We start from the raw sequence: 18,371 nt of genomic DNA, 5'->3' as shown, positions 1-18,371 counted from the left end.
GCAATGGAGGCATTCACTTCCAGTTCACAGTATTGCAGTTAGAAGTACAGTGAGGTCTAGGTAAGTGATGGAGCAGGAGCTGCCTGGAGCTGGGAAGGAGGAGGTGTTCACATGACAATACAGCATTGACAGCGCTTTTTCTTTTGTGTACCTGGGGCAGCTTCCAAGGGCAGGCTCTCTTCCTTACCCTCAGGAGAGGAGGGCTCTGTCGTGTCTGACAGGGGCCTGCCAGAGACTAGTTCAGCAGCGTTCCCATCCATGGTGGAAACATCAGTCACTGTCTTCTCCCGCAGTGACTTCTCGTCATCTTCGTCAATTAGCACAAGCTCTGCCTTGATGGTCTCATCGTAGCCCAACACTTTTTTTGTCTCCTCTTCATCATCGATGTTCTGGTAGCCCATAAATATCATTGTCACCGGCTGATCTGCACTGGCCTCTGGGGTTTCACCACCACAGGGTTTGTCTTGTGGCTGAGGGTTCACAGCACATCCTCTGCTGGATTTGTGTACCATTTCCAGCTTTGCCTCCTTGAAGAGCATTTGCTCCTTCATATGGCTAAGGTTTCCATCGGCTACCACATTTTTGTCTGACACAGTCATTGTTTCATACCCTCCTTTTACACTTGATTGTCCAGCTTTTTGCTTAAGTTCATCTACGTCCTTTGAGCTTAATTTATGTACTCCATTTTCTACCACTGTGCCACCAGAGTGAACCTCATAGACTACCTTGGAACCATCATCATAGACTTTGAATCCTCTTTGATGGGCCTCATCTAGGCCAACAGGTGAAGCAGAGACAATCTTGGTCTCTCCTGTCTGTTTGTCTTTCTCCACATTAATTTCCATGGTGCACAAAGCTTGAATGAAAACAAGAGAGGAAGTGCATGTTACAACAAAAAAAGCCAGTGAATGGTTAATTGCCAAACAGACAAAGAAAACTATGGTGCCCCTTTTTCCTATCTCCTGCTTCTAAAGAGCTAAGCATTCTACGTTAGAGGTGGGATGCAGTGCTGTGGACACTATTACACTGTGGCTTTTTATGTAGGTGGAGATTGGGCATATCTGTGGCAAACAGGACCTGCTCTTCCAGCTCACACCACGTGGAGCCGTCTCTGGTTAAATGGGAGCACCAAGAGGTTAGGTGTAATTTAGACAAGGGGAGGTGATAGCATGCAGGTTGCCCTCTAACTTTCCATTCTGAACTTGCCTCAAAATTCAGAGAGAACCCTCTACTCTCTTTTCTGTCATCAAACTGCCAGTTAGTTGGTAACAAGTTTTGCTTGCTACAACACCCAGACCATTTAATTATCAATTCTTGTCCTTGCTTAACTCTTCCATCCGTAGGACTCAAAATATTTTAGAGGGGTAAAGAAATATTGTTTATCTCTGTTCTACATGTGGGAAAACAAAATCACATGGAAATAGGACAAGTTTTCCCACAGGTATGTGGCAGGGCAGCTCTCTCAGCTTCCACACCAAGATGTCAACGGTGACCTCTGCTTCCAGGTTAAGAGAATGTACAACATAGCCAAGAAGTAATCTCTTGTTTATGTGAATTAAGCATTAAGCATAACTGTGAAAGTTGAAGAAAAAAGTAATAATAAGTAACTGATTTTCAAAGAGTTATGAAACAACAGGTAAAAACATGTGTGAGGGCTGGTGCTTTAGAATAGCAAAGGTTTTCTAGCAGTTAAGGATATAGTAATGAGATGAAAAGTGTAGACCACACAGAAGGAATAGACGAGCAGTCTACTCTGCTCCAACACCCATTCTGAGATACGATGACATATCACTAGACAGCTTTTGAAAGAAAAAAAATGTGCAAAGGTATTTCAGACTTTCCAAAGTGTTCATTTGTTTAAGCAATCCTTGTATGCATATGAAGACATTTTGGCTCCTGGACAGACATCCACAGACACTTAACTACAAATTACCACAAGCAGTGACAAGTGTTTGTGAAACTTTCAGTGATCACTTTCAGCAACTAAGCTCGATGGTGTAATCATGATTTATCTTACCTGGGGATACCACAAACTGGAATGTTTGGGTTTTTTTCCTGATTTACTTTCAAGTGAGTATAGAATATCCTTGCCCCAATAATCAATGTAGCTTGGTATGTTTGTATTTTAAAAAAATAATTAATATGAAAAAAATACTGTTACTCTAACATATTTCCTCAGTCTTTCTAATCACACACAGTAGAACTACTTTTACTGTAACCTTAAAGCAAAGTATTTCATCATCAATAGGAAATTTATCATGACATGCCTCATTACACTGCCTATAGTGCTAGATAGAGAATTAATGTGTTGGTGAGCAGGTGCATGCTATTCTCTGTGACATGGTCTCCTTTGTCCCCTAGGAGTGTAGTCTGGTGGGAAAAATGGTTGGGTCTGGCCACCTACGTGCTGCATACATCTGCTCAGACCTTGGCCAGCCCCAGAAGGACTGGTTAGGTCAAGTACAACACCACAGAAACACCTCCATGGAGCCAGGGGACAGAGAAGATGGCGGGTGAAGGAGCCTTGCTGCCTCTGAGAGTGATGTATTGCTGAAGGTTAGAGTGGGCTGCAGAAGCACCATTCTCACCTTGACCATTCAGGAGGTCTGTGGCCTAGTTTTGCCCATAGCTGTCATGACCCTGGGCACAGGATGCCCATTTCCACAATAAAGTAGGATTTACAGGTTTTTGATCTCCCTCCTGTGCTGATTTTTCATGCCTGGCTATCCCACAGCAGCCTGGGCAGTCAGAAGGGAGCTGCAAGGCTGAGAGCTGAGCTCTGCTATGAGGGGCGCAGCTGGACACTGCAAGGCACCTGGCATGGTTGGAAACAGGAAATTAAGTCTGGAAATAAAGAACAAACTGTTGCCCCAGGGCTGGTAGCAATTAACCTATGAAGAAATTGCTCTGAGAAACTCTGGCAGACAGCACCATATTGCAGGTCAGAGAGCAGATAGCATGGATCACTTGCTCAGGACTGTCCCAGCCCTGGAACTGGTATGCAAGTGTCCTTTATGTCTTATCCAAGTGCCTCTGCTCAGAAGCCTTTAATCCAATTTATAGTGAAAATTGAACAAAAAGAGGCAACACTAACACTCTAGAACTTTCTAGGTGCAGTTTCTTGAGGAGGAAGAAGAAAAGAATAACTTTGTTTATTGGCTTGGTGCCTAGGGCTTGGGTGAGTGGGCTCTGAACATCACTTGACCTCATCAGGGCTGCTCAGGCAAAGTTATTGTTCAGTAACTTTCAATATTACAAAGGCAAAAATAGAGTCTGGCTTGCCTATGGTGAAGATCCTAAAACTGTCAGGTTTCTGAGTGGCCAGCTGAACTGAAGCTAAGCTGAACTGTGAGATAGCAACAGCGCATTCAGAAAATCATCTCTGATGAGCAGAGGTTTCTGATTTGTCCTGAGCATCACAGCTCAAAAGAGAGGGCGCCACCAGCCCATCAACTGGCTGCCTGTTACCTTTTCTAGAGCTCCTGTGCTTCTCTTTTTCTTTGAAAATTAAAAATATTATCTGGTGTATGGTTTTTCATTACAGACTGGTGATTTTCATGTGAAATAGTTGAATGCCATGTAATTGTAGTGCAGAAGAGGACACAATCTGCCACACCCTCCCTATTTTTATGCAAAAATTTAGGTCAGTATTGTGCATTAAAAGAAGGCTTGTACAGTGGGAATAAATTCAGAAGCAAATAGCTAAAATCTGATAGTTAAATCATGTAGACCTGGCCATATTTGAGTTTGTGACCTTGAGGAGCATGATCCTGGCAAGGAGCAAAGACAAACTCCTGAAATTTACAAGAGTGAACTTTCAACTGTTTAAGGAATTGGTTAATGAGATCCCCTGGGAAACTGTCATTAAGGATTGATGGGCTGACCAGAGCTGACAAGGCTTTGAGATCACTTTTCTTAGCATGCAAGAGCTCTCTATCCCAATGTGTAGGAAATAAACAAAGCAGGCTAGAAACCAACATGGCTGAGCTAAAGTCAACCCCTCTAGTGGTTTAGATTCAGATTTTGATTACTCCTCAAACAAAGGAGTAAGAAAGCAACACCTGCCAGCAGAAGCAATGACCCAATGAGAGTACAGGAATATGTACTGGAGTACAGGAATATGCTTTAATGTCAGGGGTCAGGAAAAGCCAACGCAAAGCTGGAATAGGACTTGGGAAGGGGCACAAAGAATAACAAGAAGGAACTCCTAAGTACACAGGTTAGGAAAAAAAGACTGAGAAGAATCTGTCTCCCTGTATCTCCCTGCAAAGAAGAAGGGAGAACTGGTGATGACTTATATAGAGGAGGCTGAGGTACTCAATGAGTCCTTTTGCCTCAGTCTTCACTGGAGTCAGGCTTCCCAGTTCTCTGAAGTACCTGGTCCTCTGGGTGAGTGTGAGGGAAGTGAAAACCCTCCCTCTGCAAGTGAAGAACATGTTTGGGATCACTTGATGAAGCTGAATAGCCACAAGTCCATGGGACTGGATGACATGAATCCCAGGGTCCTGAGAGAACTGGCTGATATTCAAGGCCAGGCTGGATGGAGCTCTGAGCAACCTGGAAGGTATCCCTGCCCCTAGCAGATGGATTGAGGGAACAAGATGATCTTAAAGTTCCCTTCCAACCCACACTAGTCAATTATTGTTTAATTCTATGTTGTTGCCAAGCTACTCTCTATCATATTTGAAAAGTCATGGCAGTCAAGTGAAGACCTCACTGACTGGAAAAAGGGAAACGCTGCCCACATTTTTTAACAGAGGAGAAAGGAAGAACTACAGGGGAAACTACAGACCAGTGAGCTTCACCTTTGTGCCTAAGAAGATCATGGTCATCCTAGATGATGTGCTAAGACACATAAAAGATAAGGAGGTTATCTGAGGCAGCCATCATGGCTTTACTAATGGAAAATCACACTTGACTAATCTGGGGGTCTTCTGTGATAGAATGATGCCAATGGTCACCAAGACAAGACCAACAGTCATCTATTCACACTTCTGTAAGGCCTTTGATATGGTTCCCCATTCTTGTCTCCAAATCAGAGAGCCAGAGATTCAGCAGATGGACTATTTGGTAGATAAGGAATTGACTGGCTGGCTGGAGTTGGAAAACTGTGGTCAATAGCTCTGTATCCAGGTGAAGGCCAGTGATGAGCGGTTTTCCTCAGGGTTCTCTCTTGGTACTGGTGCTCTTCTGTATCTTTATAAATGGCATGGACAGTGAGATCCAGGGCACCCTGAGCAAATCTGCAGATGGCACAAAGCTGAGCGGTGCAGCCAACACAAAAGAAGGAAGGGATGCCATCCAGGGGACCTGGACAAACCTGAGAAGCGGGCCCATGAGAATCTTATGAAGTTCAGCAAGTGCAAGTGCAAGGAGCTGCACCTGGATAGGGGCAATTCCAAATGTGAGGACAGAATGAGACAAGAAGTCATGGAGAGCAGTCTGAGGAGAAGGACTTGGGGGTTCTCATGGCTGAAAAGTAGTAAATGAGGCAACAGAGTGCACTTGCAGCCCAGAGAGCCAATTGTGTCCTGGGCTGCGTCAGAAGAAGTGTGGCCAGCAGCTTGAGGGAGGTGATTATCCCCCTCTACTTTGCTGTTACTCTCTCTACCTGGAGTACTGCATCCAGGTCTGGGATCATCAGCATAAGAAAGATAGGAACATTTTTGGCTCAGATTCAGAGAAGAGCCATGAAGATGATCAGAAGGATGGAGCACCTCTCTCATGAAGACAGACTGAGAGGGGTGGGATAGTCCAGCCTGGAGAACAGAAGACTTTGTGGAGACCTTATTGCACTCTTCCAGTACCATTAGGAGGGAGAGGGACTTTATAAGGGCAGATAGAGATAGGACAAAGGGCAATAGTTTTAAAATTTTAAAACCATTGAAATAGGACAGATTTAAATACTCAGACAGTGGTGAGGCATGGAACAGGTTGCCCAGAGGAGCTGTGGATGCCTCATCCCTGCAAGTTTTCAAGGCCAGTCTAAATGCTGCCCTAAGCAACCTGATCTAGTGAAAGGCATCCCTGCCCATGGCAGGGCAACTGGAACTAGATAACATTTAAGGTCCTTTCCAACCCAAACCTAAAATTCTATGGTTCTATATTTAAGAAGAGTTGCAAGATACATATTTTAATCTATGGTATGGAGTATTGTTATTTAACAATGTCTTATCTACTAGGGAGACTTTGGGCAACAAATTCTAGCACTTGGAGGATTCTGTCCTAGAAAGTTAGGAGGTGTGATCCTTTTATATTTCAACTCTGGCTAATTTGCTTAAGCTTTTGACTCTATCAACATTTTATTTTCATGTCTTCTACTGTGATTTTACTGCATAAAATATTGGCATAACATGTGATTTATGAACATCTCAGGGACCACATAAAGCTACTTGGGCTAAGTAAATGCATAAACATATGTGAATTTCATAGAAAGCTGTTCACCAGTAAAAGGCACTGCCATGAGAGAAGTGAATGACAGAACCTTGCTTATCTGTCTGCGTGCATAATGTTTGTTCCCTGTCAGAAAACCTAGCACCCCAGCTTGTCAAAGTAGTTGGAAAATGAGCTAACATTGATGCTAAAATGTCTTTATTTAACCAAGGCATATTTACTGCAAAATGTAATCTACTAATAGAATACAAAACTACCTGACAATAGAGCTGGAACTGAAAGCAGTACTTGAAGATGACAGCCAGTATTCACAAGTACAAGTTTTCTGCACAAGCTTTAATTACAGTGAAACATGATGCAGTGCTTCAGGACAAGATCCCAATGTGCCAACAGAAGGATCTAGATTCTGCCTGTTTTAATGATTCAGAGGCTTTTCCTTAAAAAAAAAAATCTACTTACACTTTGACCCTGTTTTAAGATGGATGGTTACAGACCACCGTTAACGCCTATTGCACACACACGATACATTTATCAAGGACTACATTAACAAGGCTTCTGAGTCATCCAAAAAATGAAAGAAATTATTACTTTCTTGTCATTGACAAAATGGCACAAAACACACAGAAAATCTTGCTTTAAAGACATATCAGGGTAAGCACTGGTGGAAGGAAAGATTTTTGGAATGGCTTGCAACCAAACTTATGGGAAAAATTACACATTTCATAGCTGCGTACCATGCCTTAGCTGCAGACATTGCTTTGCTATGCTGGTTAATCCATTTCTCAAGTAAGCCACCTTTTATCCCGTTCCTTGGGACACCTCTTAGGTAGCCACCAGCAATTTGGTCTTGAGATAGGAGTACATTGTTTAGAAAACAAGGATTTTGAAAACAATAAAAATGTACAGTCCTGTTGTTACATTTAACACACACACACAATCTGAAAAATTAGCGTTAGAAAATTCTCTGTATGACTCCAAGCACAAACAAGCACACCTTTTCCCAAGAAGAAAGAATGGCATACAAAGAAGTGTAAATGACATAAATATTTGAAGAATGTATGTGGTCTTGTGAGTGCCTGTCTGGAGCTGCATGGGTACAAGAGAGGACACAAAACCTTGGCCTAAATACTATGTATTTGTACCAGCACAGATGGAAAGAATGGAATGTTTCCATGTTAAAAAAAAAAAAAAGGAAAAAAAAAGAAGGATGTTTCCTATGGTATTGTATGTAGTTCAGCTACCTTGTTTTGAGAGTACTCACTGCAGCTCAAACAGCCTTGACTTATTTACAAAAATACACATCAAGCAGTATTTCCTGGCATTTAAATGATATAGGGACACAAGACTCATTGAAGTAATATAACAAAAAGAGTTCATGGCTACTGGACTGGTATTATAATACTTTGTTCCTTGAGACTTACCAGCTACTCTGCTTGATCCGTCCCACCCAGGAACTGGCTGTGCTGTTCGTGAATAGAGGGTTGGGAGTTCAGGGATCTGGGAGTAAATGTAATTTACTGCATCTGGTGTCAGAGAACAGGAAACAGTTAGATTCGTGCTACGAGCCCCAGTGGCTTCATTGCTTAGACAGCATAGTGTTGTCAGCCCTGACAATAGTCACTGGAGCTTTGTACTAGATAATTGGATCAAAGCAAACAAAGTGCAAAGTCACTGTCCTGTGATTGGTGTTCAATAGACTAGCTGAGGCAGGAGGGAATGGGTCCAGATGACTCAAACCTTATGTCAGATGAACACATAAAATTATTTGTCTGGATGTTCTGGATTTATCAAGTCTGTCAGCTTTAAAATGGGAAGTGGGGTGGGAAAGGTAAGGAACAAACCCAATGAGATACCCAGAATACGTGACATTTCAAATAGAGACATAAAAGCCTAAAAATGCAAGTGTTGACTGAATAGGATAAGAAACCAGCTTTTTTGTACCAGTTGTTTGCAATATTACTGAATCAGAATTTGGCTTTTTGTTCTTAAAGCTGAAATTTAGCTAATAATGAAATCTCATATAGATACCGATAGGGTACTTGTTTTGGTCTTCAGTAAGTATTATTCTCCTGCCAGTGTTACATTGTCATCATTCATTAATAAGTCCTGAATTAGTAGAAAGCTACCATAAATGATTGACCTGTTTTACATTTGAGATTATGGCTGCTTATCATAAGCCAAATGTGTACTTTAGAAGAGATATTAATAAATTGAAAAGTATTTCCTTGGAGATATTTTGTGTCTGGGTTAAATATGACTAGCATTTATTGTTCTGCTCGCATTCAGTGGCTGAGCTAAGAGAAGAGCTCAGAGAAGAGATGTGCAAATAACTGACTTAAGGTTCAGGCACAAGACTAAACAAAATAAAAATAAAAATAAAAATAAAAAATTTAAAAAACACACATTCTTTCCTATCAACTGGAAATGTTTTCAGCTCTGTATGGAAATGATTAAATTTATGTTCAAATATAAAATCCTATATGGTGTGAAACAGACCATTCTTTTTCCTCCAAGGGTATCTTGCCAGTTCAATACATAATTTGTCAAGCCTTGGTACTGCGCAGTCCATGTATAGGAGGCAAAATCTCCCTTTCTTTGAAGCCTCTCATTGCTATAAGCAGGTAAGAGAGGTTGACCAGTGCAGACCATAAAAGGGAACTGGTGAATGAGAGAGAAAATGAAATGTTCTGTTGTAACCTGCTTGACTGCATCTGGTTAAGGGAGATACTTTCATCACATTCCCTATGGGTTAACACCCATTCCAGAAAAAATACCTATACCTGGTAGCATCCTCAGGAAGGACATGATGTGCCATCTCTAATCACAAAGCTTCTTTGGCAAGAAGACTTGGCCTGATTTTAATGAAAAGGTTTTACTCCCATAAACAAGTAGTCAATGGTGGCCATGAGTGCTACTGGATGCAGAAATATAAGACCACAGGATGAAGACCACTGTAGGTAACTCAAGTAAGGAGTCCTCTCTCCTACCTTCCAGTGTCAGAAAAGTAAAGCACAGATGCACAGTTAAAATTCATTTAAACCCCCCACAAATTTAGTATATAAATGAGTTCAGGTTGTAGCAGATAAATTGGAAAAAATCTTCAAGCCTGTCCAGGGAAATGTTATTCTATTTCATATTTCAGGGGACAAATGGCAGACTTGGCAAGTGGACTTTTATAATTTCAATGCATACTATATCATCAAAGTTTTGTATCTTTAGCAGTAGAACCTAGGAAAAATAATTGTTTAAGACACACAGCTGACTGAGCAATGGCAAGCAACAGCTGCTTTCTTTTGCAGAGTTACTTGTCTCTAATGAGAAATTGGTACAATGCTCAGTGCTGTTGCTGTGGAAATATCACCAGTAAATGAGTAGGCCATTATTGGAAACTGAAGTAATTTCTCAGAACAAAGAAGTGGGGACTGTATTTCTGGTCCAGGGAAAGAAGGCTCTTTGTGTTCTGGAAATAGCACAAACTTAGTAATTATTCATCCCACAGAGTGTCCTTTTGGAACAGTAGTTTCAGTACACACTCATCCAGTGACTGACAGATGTGTCACATGTGTTACATGTCATAATCAATGTAGACTTGAACTGCTTACCTAATCATCCTTCTTTTGCAGTTTGTGAGGATCAGTAGGCATAGCTAGGGTACAGTTCTCATGTGAAGACACTACAGGAGGTAAAATTCTTAGCAAATATTTATTTTTCCTCCAGTGCCAATAGGGGCAACTGAGCATCGCTGACATCTAGTTGTACAACTTAATGGTGAAACTCTCACTTTGATGTGGTACATGTCTGTGGACCTTATTAAGACATGGGTTTTGGGTTTCCTTTTTCCTTGCCTCCTGCTTTAGGAGACAGAACTCAGCTAAGTGTTAGATGCTCTTAGTATTAAATTAGTTTAGAAACTTCTCCATATGTTAATTATAATAAAATATTTTAAAAATTGGCTTCAAAGCTCCAATCTGTCATTGTCATGAGAAGAGAATTCTGGGAAGACAGTGCAATTCTCGCGTAGCTGCTTCTGAAACTAGTGGCAGTGCCACATGTCTGTATTTGACTACAGTTTGGGGTTGGTTGATTCTGACAGTTCCTGTCTGGTGTTGCTGCCTCCCCCACCCAGCCTCCAAACAAAGAAAATATGATCATTTCCCTTTATGTCACTGGCAACAAGGTCTGTTTCATTTAGCACCTTTAAATGGATATAAAAAATGGATTTTACAAGGAATGAATGAGATGCAAATTAGCATTTTGATCACGTGAGAAGACAGAACACAAACAACATTTGAACAGACTGCACTCAGTATCTTCATTCAATTTTTGGTAAGTTATTAATATCTAAGGCTACCATAAAACAAGTTCTGTGTCTTTTTGTACTACTTGCAACAAAATGAATATTAGGAGTATGGCAGTCTTCCAGGTTAACAGAAAGACAAGTGCTTGGCAAAACATGGGGCAAGGTAGTCCTTCAAGGGTGCTTGCACAAAGCTAAACCTTCAGAACTGCTCCAAATACAATGGCTCACACAATGGCTTGTGGTCAAATGCCAGATGCATTAATTTTCCAAGGGATGGATTCTCTTTAAAAAGTCTGATGCCACTAAAATTAGTGGTGAGTCTTCTGCAAATACTGATTCCCAGGGCAGGGCTGTTCCACCTACAAAGCTGTCTGGGGCTGCATGGGACTGCATCAGGACAGTGATTCTGGACCTCCCACCATGTTTGTAAGAACATCAGTGGAGGCTTTTGCTGGAAGCTGAATACTCTGGCTCTGCCTTACTGAATTATGCTTTAAACAAAGTTGGGGTCCACAGCTGACACTTTTACACCCATAAGCAACATGGTGAATGAGTGCATCTACCAGAGCAGATGCAGTAAGAAATGCTCCCCAGCCCTTTCTGAAGGCAAGAAGCCTAAGGTCAGCCATCTCAAGTGCATGTATACCAATGTATGCAATATGGGCAGCAAGCAGGAGGAACTAGGGCTTTGTGCCCAGTCTGAGGGATGCCAAAAGAATCACAGAAACTTGGTGGGAAAACTCACATGATGAGGAGTCCACAATGGATAGCTACAAATATTTTCAGAAAGATAAGAAAGGAAGAAGAGGGTGTGGAATTGCACTTTATGTGACAGAGATATTTGTATGTGTAGAGGAGAGTTGTGAAGACCATGCCAGTTCTATTTAACTAGTATCATAAGATCTTGATTAGAGGGGTTATCACTAAGGGGGATATTATGCACTGACAGCCCTGTCAGGATGATGAAGCAAACAAAACCTTACTGTGGCTGCACAGTGAAGCCTTGGGCCAACTGAGCCCAGTCCTCATGGGTGGCTTCCATTACCCACACATTTGTTGGAAAGAAAAAAAATCCCAAACCGTGCACATGACATCCATCAGGTTCTTGGAATGTCTTAAGGACTCCTCATTCCTATAAAATCTGGACTAAGAGCAGCACATTGCTAGATGTACTGCTTGCAAACCAAGAAGACACTATTTGACTTACACTGGTAGCCTAAGTACCAATGACACCTTGGATACAGTGAGCAAGCATTGTGGAGTTTAAGGTCCTGCTTAGAACACTGATGACCAGTAGTAGGATGAAGACCTTAAATTTTAGAAGACATAACTTTAATATGCCAAGACCCTAGCTGTGAGAGATTCCATTGGAAGCGTCCTTGAAATTCAAAGGAGTTTGTGAGTGCTGGGAGTTACTTGTAAGTGCCTGCTGAAAGCACAAGAATGGTCTATTCCTTACAAAGGCAAAGGAAGAAATCTAAACAAAAGACTTCCCTGGCTTAACAATGAACTGTTAGGTGCAATTAGAAGCAGAAAAAGCAAGATACTGATTGTGGAAAGGCAGCCAATTAACCACTGAGCACTACAAGCATCTTGCTAGGGAGATGCAGAGATGCAGTCAGGAAGGCTAAGGATCAGCTAGGACTAAAGTTGGCAAAAATGTCAAGAAGAAAGGGTTCTTCAGTATTTGTGAGTAGTAAGCAGAAGGAAAGACATAAGACCAGTTCTTAAGGAGTGCAGGAAGCTAGTCACTTACAAAGGTGACAAGGCAGTTTTATCAATACCTTTTTGTCCATAAATACATAAATCCACATCCTAGAGTGTTGAGAAAATGCCTGACATTTTTGTAAGGAGACTGTCTATAATATTTGAAAGACACAGAGATAAGGGGATGTCCCTGATGACTAGAAGAGCCAAAAATGTCACACCACAGGAATGGACCAAAAAAGGATCCAGGAAACTGGAGGCAATATGGTTTTACTTTGTCCCTATGGCAAGTGACAGAATGAGTCCTCCTAGAAACCACTGCAAAACAAATGAAGCAGATAATTGGGACAAGCCATAATGGATTTACCACAGACAAATCATTACAGACTAAACTAATCACCTTCTACAACATAACATCCTCTATTGACACAGGGGGAGCAGTGGATGATGTTTATTTAGACTTCAGCAAAGCTTTTGACACACACTGTTCTCCTGGCAAAGACTGATTGAGTGGTGCATGAGATGGGTAGGAAATTGACTCAAGTGTCACACTCCAAGGGTGGTAATAAATGGTTTTTACTCAGGTAGCCAGAATTGTTGCAACTGTGGCAGCTCTAGATGGAGACTGAATTTAAAAGTTATCACAAGCCTACAACTGAAAGTCAATTGGTGATGAATTTTTGCAGGACATATGGAAAGAACTCTTCAAAGAGCTGTACTTGACTCCTCTGAGGGTATGCTGGTCTGTTTTGCTCTTGGGCTGCTCAGCTGGTCAAGGCCAGAGCAGAGGAAACAAGAAGAGTATCTAAACAATGTTCTGGATACTAAATAATTCAGGTCAGGTTTCCAAGACCAGTTCTTGGCCAAATATATGCTAATACATACAAAATTCAAACAGGGGTTTGTGCAAAATATTCAGTAATTGTGGTTTCTGTATGTTGGCTGAAGTAGTAGCATATAGTTTGCATACAAATGGCCAAATATTGCAGAGGATGCATTTACTTCTAGGGCAAATTCAGCAGACAAGGAAGTTACATCAGATCTTCAAGTGCCTTTTATTTTATATATACACTGAGACATAAATGTATACACATGGAGCAAGAATTCTCTCCTTTTCATTTGTTTGTGATGTGCATGCAGCATAGCACTGCAGCATGCTGGCTTTGACTGCAGACCTGAGCACCAACAAATGATGTAACGCCTAGCATCATCTCAGACCTTGTTTAATGGAGAGCTTGTCAGCTACAAGCCACCACAGAGCTGGCAGTCACAACTGGAGGTGACAGGGCCACAGCTCCCAGCCTCAGAATTTCTGCTCTACTTTCTCTTACACAGTGATTTATGAAGGCAGTGTGTTTGTACCCTGGAAAATGTGGAATTTGTGTTAATTGTGCCTGGATGATTTCAAGCTCAGAAATTCCCACTGCCAAACACAGCTTTTTTTCTATAAAGGCTGTGAGGGACACAGAGCACCACTTGATCAGTCACTGGTGACCACCACCACTTCTCCCCTTCCCTTAATAGCCTTTGCTTGGACCTCTTTGGGCTCTGAACATCCTCCAGTTGTGCTTCCTGCACACTCAAAATCTCTGTTACCACCATATAGACAGCACAAGATTATAGACAGGAACACAATGGTGAGATAAATAAATTTTTGTACTGTAGCTGCATCTACAAAAAGGGAACACAGAAGAAACAAACGTGAGATGTATGGACTTGGGAGTCTTTCATGATTGTGGCAGCAACTGAAGAAATTGCCCAGGTCGTTTTTGGTTTGTGTCTGTGTTTCACACAGCCTTCCTGGATTATCCAGTGGCTCCTACCTTTTTCCTCTGCAGCATGTGTTGTCAGACAGATGGCTGATCTACAGCAACAAAGCAAGTTCCATGTGGTTTTGAGGGGGGGAAAAATCTATGGCACTAAAGTGCTCACAGCTATGTACATGTTTTCTTCCTGCTCTGATGAGCTAGACTCTCAGACCACTGCCAGAGAGAATAGAGATGACTGGCTCAGCTTGTACCTTGTGAAGGTGCAGGGCTGCATTGTGCCTGCAGTGGGAGGGCTAAAAGAACAGCCTGCAGCCTCAGTCACCTGACCAGAAGACAGGACTACTTAGGGGATGACCTAGCCCACCTCAGCCCACAAGGACCAGCTGCCAAGAGGAAGAGACAAGATATATAAAGCCAATGGTTACATCACTTAGATGTAACCCCCTGCTCTATTTGCTTGCACAAGTTGCTCTCTTCTCTTTAATGTATTTTTTCAGTTCTTTGTTACCTTTCAGAAATTACAAGCTGTTCTTAATTCTGGCTCAGTCTGTCAGGAAGGGATCCACTGAATGCAGGCAAAATCTGGAGAACATGAGGGCTTCATTTGAACCTCAGGAGATACTACATTGCTACATACCTTCAGTAAACTACCACTTCATAATTGTAAGCTGGGGCTTCCTTTGGTTCCTTTGCTATTACAAGAAATACAAAGAGGCAAACTGGACCTTGCAGGAATCACTGAAGCTCCTGAGCGCTTTGGCCGCTAATTCCTGCAGGCGTTACTCCTATTTCAGAAACTGGTTTACTAATGACCATGGTGTAAATCTGCATAGGTACAAAATATTTGCAATTACCACTTTGTGGTAGCCAAATTCAAATTCTTTGGAGGGAAGAAAGACTAAGTTCTTACCATAGAACATACAATCTGGGAATTTATTTATTTTTATTTTTTTTACAATAGCATTTAACAAAAAACTTGGATTATTTTGGTAGCAGGAGTGAAAATTTCTGAACTAGGTCTTTGACTTAAAAAAAAAAGCCCTCCTTAGTAAGTAATATTAATCACCTGAAAAAGACAGCTCTAAGTCAACTCAAATACTACATAGTAACTTCCATTGTGTCCCAGGATTTTAGTGTTGGGATCATCCTACACATTCCTCATCTACATTCACAATACAGTTGACAGCAGCTGGAGGAGGTAGTCTTAACCTCATTATTTTGTCAGTTCAAAGACATATACTGAGAATGAGTATCTGGTGCACATATTTATCTGCTGATGCCTTAGCATAACGTCTTTCCAGGGTCCTAAGGGCCTGGGGTGGCACTCTAAGGGTCTCTCTAGCTTCCTAGAAGGGAACCATGTGTATTTTTTGTTCTCTGAGAGACCTAAATTTATAGCTCACACTTTGAATAGATCACACTTTGTATGACGCTGAGTTAATAAGCTAGGGATCACTAAATCTTCATCCAACCAAGTGAGGGTTTCCTTCTGAAAGAATCATCCTATGGAGAATATTGTTCATCAGTGAAATAATCTGTTTTTAACAGTTGTTCCTCTATATTAGGAATAGTCCTCATAGAATGTAGCCTTTTATGAACAGAGCATGAACACATACAACAGAGAAGATTGACCACAGAGAGGTGAGAAGGAGGCTGCAGTGCAGAGTTGTCACGTGGTGAAAGGGGTCAAAAACGCAGAAATTGTATGATGTCTGCTTTAAATTATTCATACTGTTCTTGCCCTTTGTGTGAGCATAAGAAGAGGTGGAACTCTGCCAAAGCAATACGGTTTAACCACAATAGTGACATTTGTACTTGCATTATAGAAATACCAAAAAAAAAGGTAATGGCTCTAGCAATAAAGCAGAAACACACAATGAAGGAAAGAAACCCACTCTTTAAACCTTTGGAACAAAGCTATAGTAATGACTCTTGTTAAACCCAAAGCTATACAATAATAAAAAGGCACTTACCACCATCCTGGTGGGAGAAACTCTGTGAAGGGAAAAAAATAGGATGTTTGGTTAAACCTTTAATATTTTGGGTCTGATTTGCTTTACATCTTGATTGTTATGCTAAGCTTGCTTTTATGGTTCTGTGCAATTTTTAAATGGGTTACTGTGGTTGATGCTTCTTGGATTTAGGTGCCATCATAGACTGAGGGGGGTGGTACATGGTAGAACCAGATGAAGATCTCTGCTTTTTGTTGCAGGCTGTAATGTTTTAAAGTGGCATTTGTGGCAAATGCTACTACCTCTGGATGCTGTGAGAGCAGGGAAGTTTGAAATAATCTCAGGATCCTGCTGACATCTTTAAGGGGGGCTGAAAGCTCACATGGTTTCCCTGCAGATAGGAAGATAGCATCTGAAATCCCTCTTCGAAAAAAGCTGAGATGGAAGGGAAAATCCAGGTAACCCAACCAGAATACACCCAATGCCACTGTCTGCCATCTTTTCTAGTCTTGCTCATACTGGTTAAAGCTATGTGTTCTGCAACTGTCAATCTTTCCTTAAGTGCATGAATTATACTTGCTGCTTCCAAATGGTGCTAAGAGTACACTTTGGTTTCAGTCTGCGCCCAAGTGTCTTTTTTTTTTTTTTTTTTAATACCTTTTGCAGGTTGTCAAAGGATTTCTCAGTCTCCTTTAGTTTCTCCAGAATTATTTGTTCTTTGGCAGATATTTGTGATTCTTCACTTTCTAATTTCTGTATTTCTTGTTCCAGTCTGTGGAAGACATACAGACATGCACATACACACAAAAACAAAATGTAAAGATTAGTTCAGTGAGAGAGAGTTTCTTAGGTATTAGCTGGCATTTCAAATGTCATCAGAAGTAACTTTATCTCTTATTTCACAACTGATTTCCTAGCACATGAAGGGCACGTGAATTATTTGTAAAACAGACAGATTTATAGGAAAAACAGTGATTATTTGAGGTACATTTTTATAGAACCTAGATTCTCCATTACTTTAACTCAAACCTCCTTTTATTGACATGATTTATGCAGATGCAGGAATATTCCCTCTTTCCCCCCACTTTCCTCCTCTTATATGTTCCACTGTCTTGGTTTTCTCCCTTTGGAAAAAGAAAAAATAATATGTATATGTATATGTATATGTATATGTATATGTATATGTATATGTATATGTATATGTATATGTATATGTGTATGTATATGTATATGTGTATGTGTATGTGTATGTATATGTCTGTATATATGTATAAAATAAGCTAAGATGAACTCAATTGGGCAGGAATAGTTACCTAAAACTCCCTTTGTCTACCAAAAGATCTGTAGCTGCTCATAGCTTGTTAAACCATATTTCCTTGATTGTGACATATCAGCATCACCCAGCACTTTCCTTACCCATGGCTGCTTGCTCCTGCCTTTCTGTCACCACTTTTCAAATGAAGGATCAGGACACTGATCCATGCTAAAGGACATTTTTTTTCTTTTCCAGCCTTGCTCAGCTCAGGACTCCACTAATGCTTGTTCAATCACAAGACAAAGAGCACCGAGAAGATGATGTAGGGAGGAGAGAAGGAGGAATTGCTTCTTTGACAGACCTGACAGGTTGAGTTTCTTATTAAATTCATGTGTTTAAATATAGATTCAGGGGTCTAAATTTAGGCACCCACCTGGGAAATTTTTCCTCACTTTTTAGTTGTATGATGATGAAAGTTCTGTGGCACTTACTGATGATGCTTTTCATTAGGGGGAGGGAAAAGTATTACGTGCTCAAGTTGTTGCAGATGGAAAAAGGCAGATTTTGCTTTCCTGAAGTATGTGAATACTTAATAGTCTCAGATTCATGGTGATTTGTTGAACTGCGATTAAAGGTAACACCTTCAATCACTAAGTTAAAATGGCTTAATTGCATTAATTTTAAAATTAACTGCTGGAAAGTACTGTGTCAATCAGTTTAATCTTTCCCCCAAAATAATATAAAACAAACAAAAAAAATGTAACCAATTTTTTTATTCCACTGCAGTGGAACAGTTTGATATGGGATGATTGTAATTCAGGGAAAAAAATTTCAAACTATCCTCTTCTATATTGACTTTTTTATCTTGATTTTTAAAAGTAGCTAGTGAAGTGAAAAATTCATTTGTCACTCAGGTCAGGCATTTGCCACACTCTTGCTAAATTAAAGAACTTAGAAGTCCACAGCTAGGTGCCTTCTTTTCCTTCTCTAGCCCT

The 18,371-nt window shown here is 40.9% G+C and overlaps 1 protein-coding gene across 3 annotated transcripts in view; it reads right to left on the bottom strand.

Moving 5' to 3' along the window:
- PALM2AKAP2 (PALM2 and AKAP2 fusion) overlaps positions 1–18,371 on the bottom strand; it is a 267,992-nt gene that overhangs the window by 141,576 nt on the left and 108,045 nt on the right. The window contains exons 4-7 of one of the 3 annotated variants that reach the window (XM_005530774.3): positions 16,779–16,893; positions 16,143–16,164; positions 7,815–7,916; positions 152–856 (exon numbers count right to left, since the gene is read on the bottom strand). In XM_005530774.3, the coding sequence (XP_005530831.2) occupies positions 152–856; positions 7,815–7,916; positions 16,143–16,164; positions 16,779–16,893 (944 nt within the window). Of the gene's footprint in view, positions 1–107; positions 857–7,814; positions 7,917–16,142; positions 16,165–16,778; positions 16,894–18,371 lie in introns of those variants that run through there. The other 2 variants (XM_088054336.1, XM_088054333.1) reach the window with 2 other exon arrangements.

Source organism: Pseudopodoces humilis, chromosome 4 (genome assembly GCF_049639895.1).
Source record: "Pseudopodoces humilis isolate 2021_Gansu_Grassland_sample_001 chromosome 4, ASM4963989v1, whole genome shotgun sequence".
Classification (NCBI taxonomy): Eukaryota; Metazoa; Chordata; class Aves; order Passeriformes; family Paridae; genus Pseudopodoces; species Pseudopodoces humilis.
Note: the sequence above shows the minus strand (reverse complement) of the source record. Positions and strands in the feature narration are given on the sequence as shown.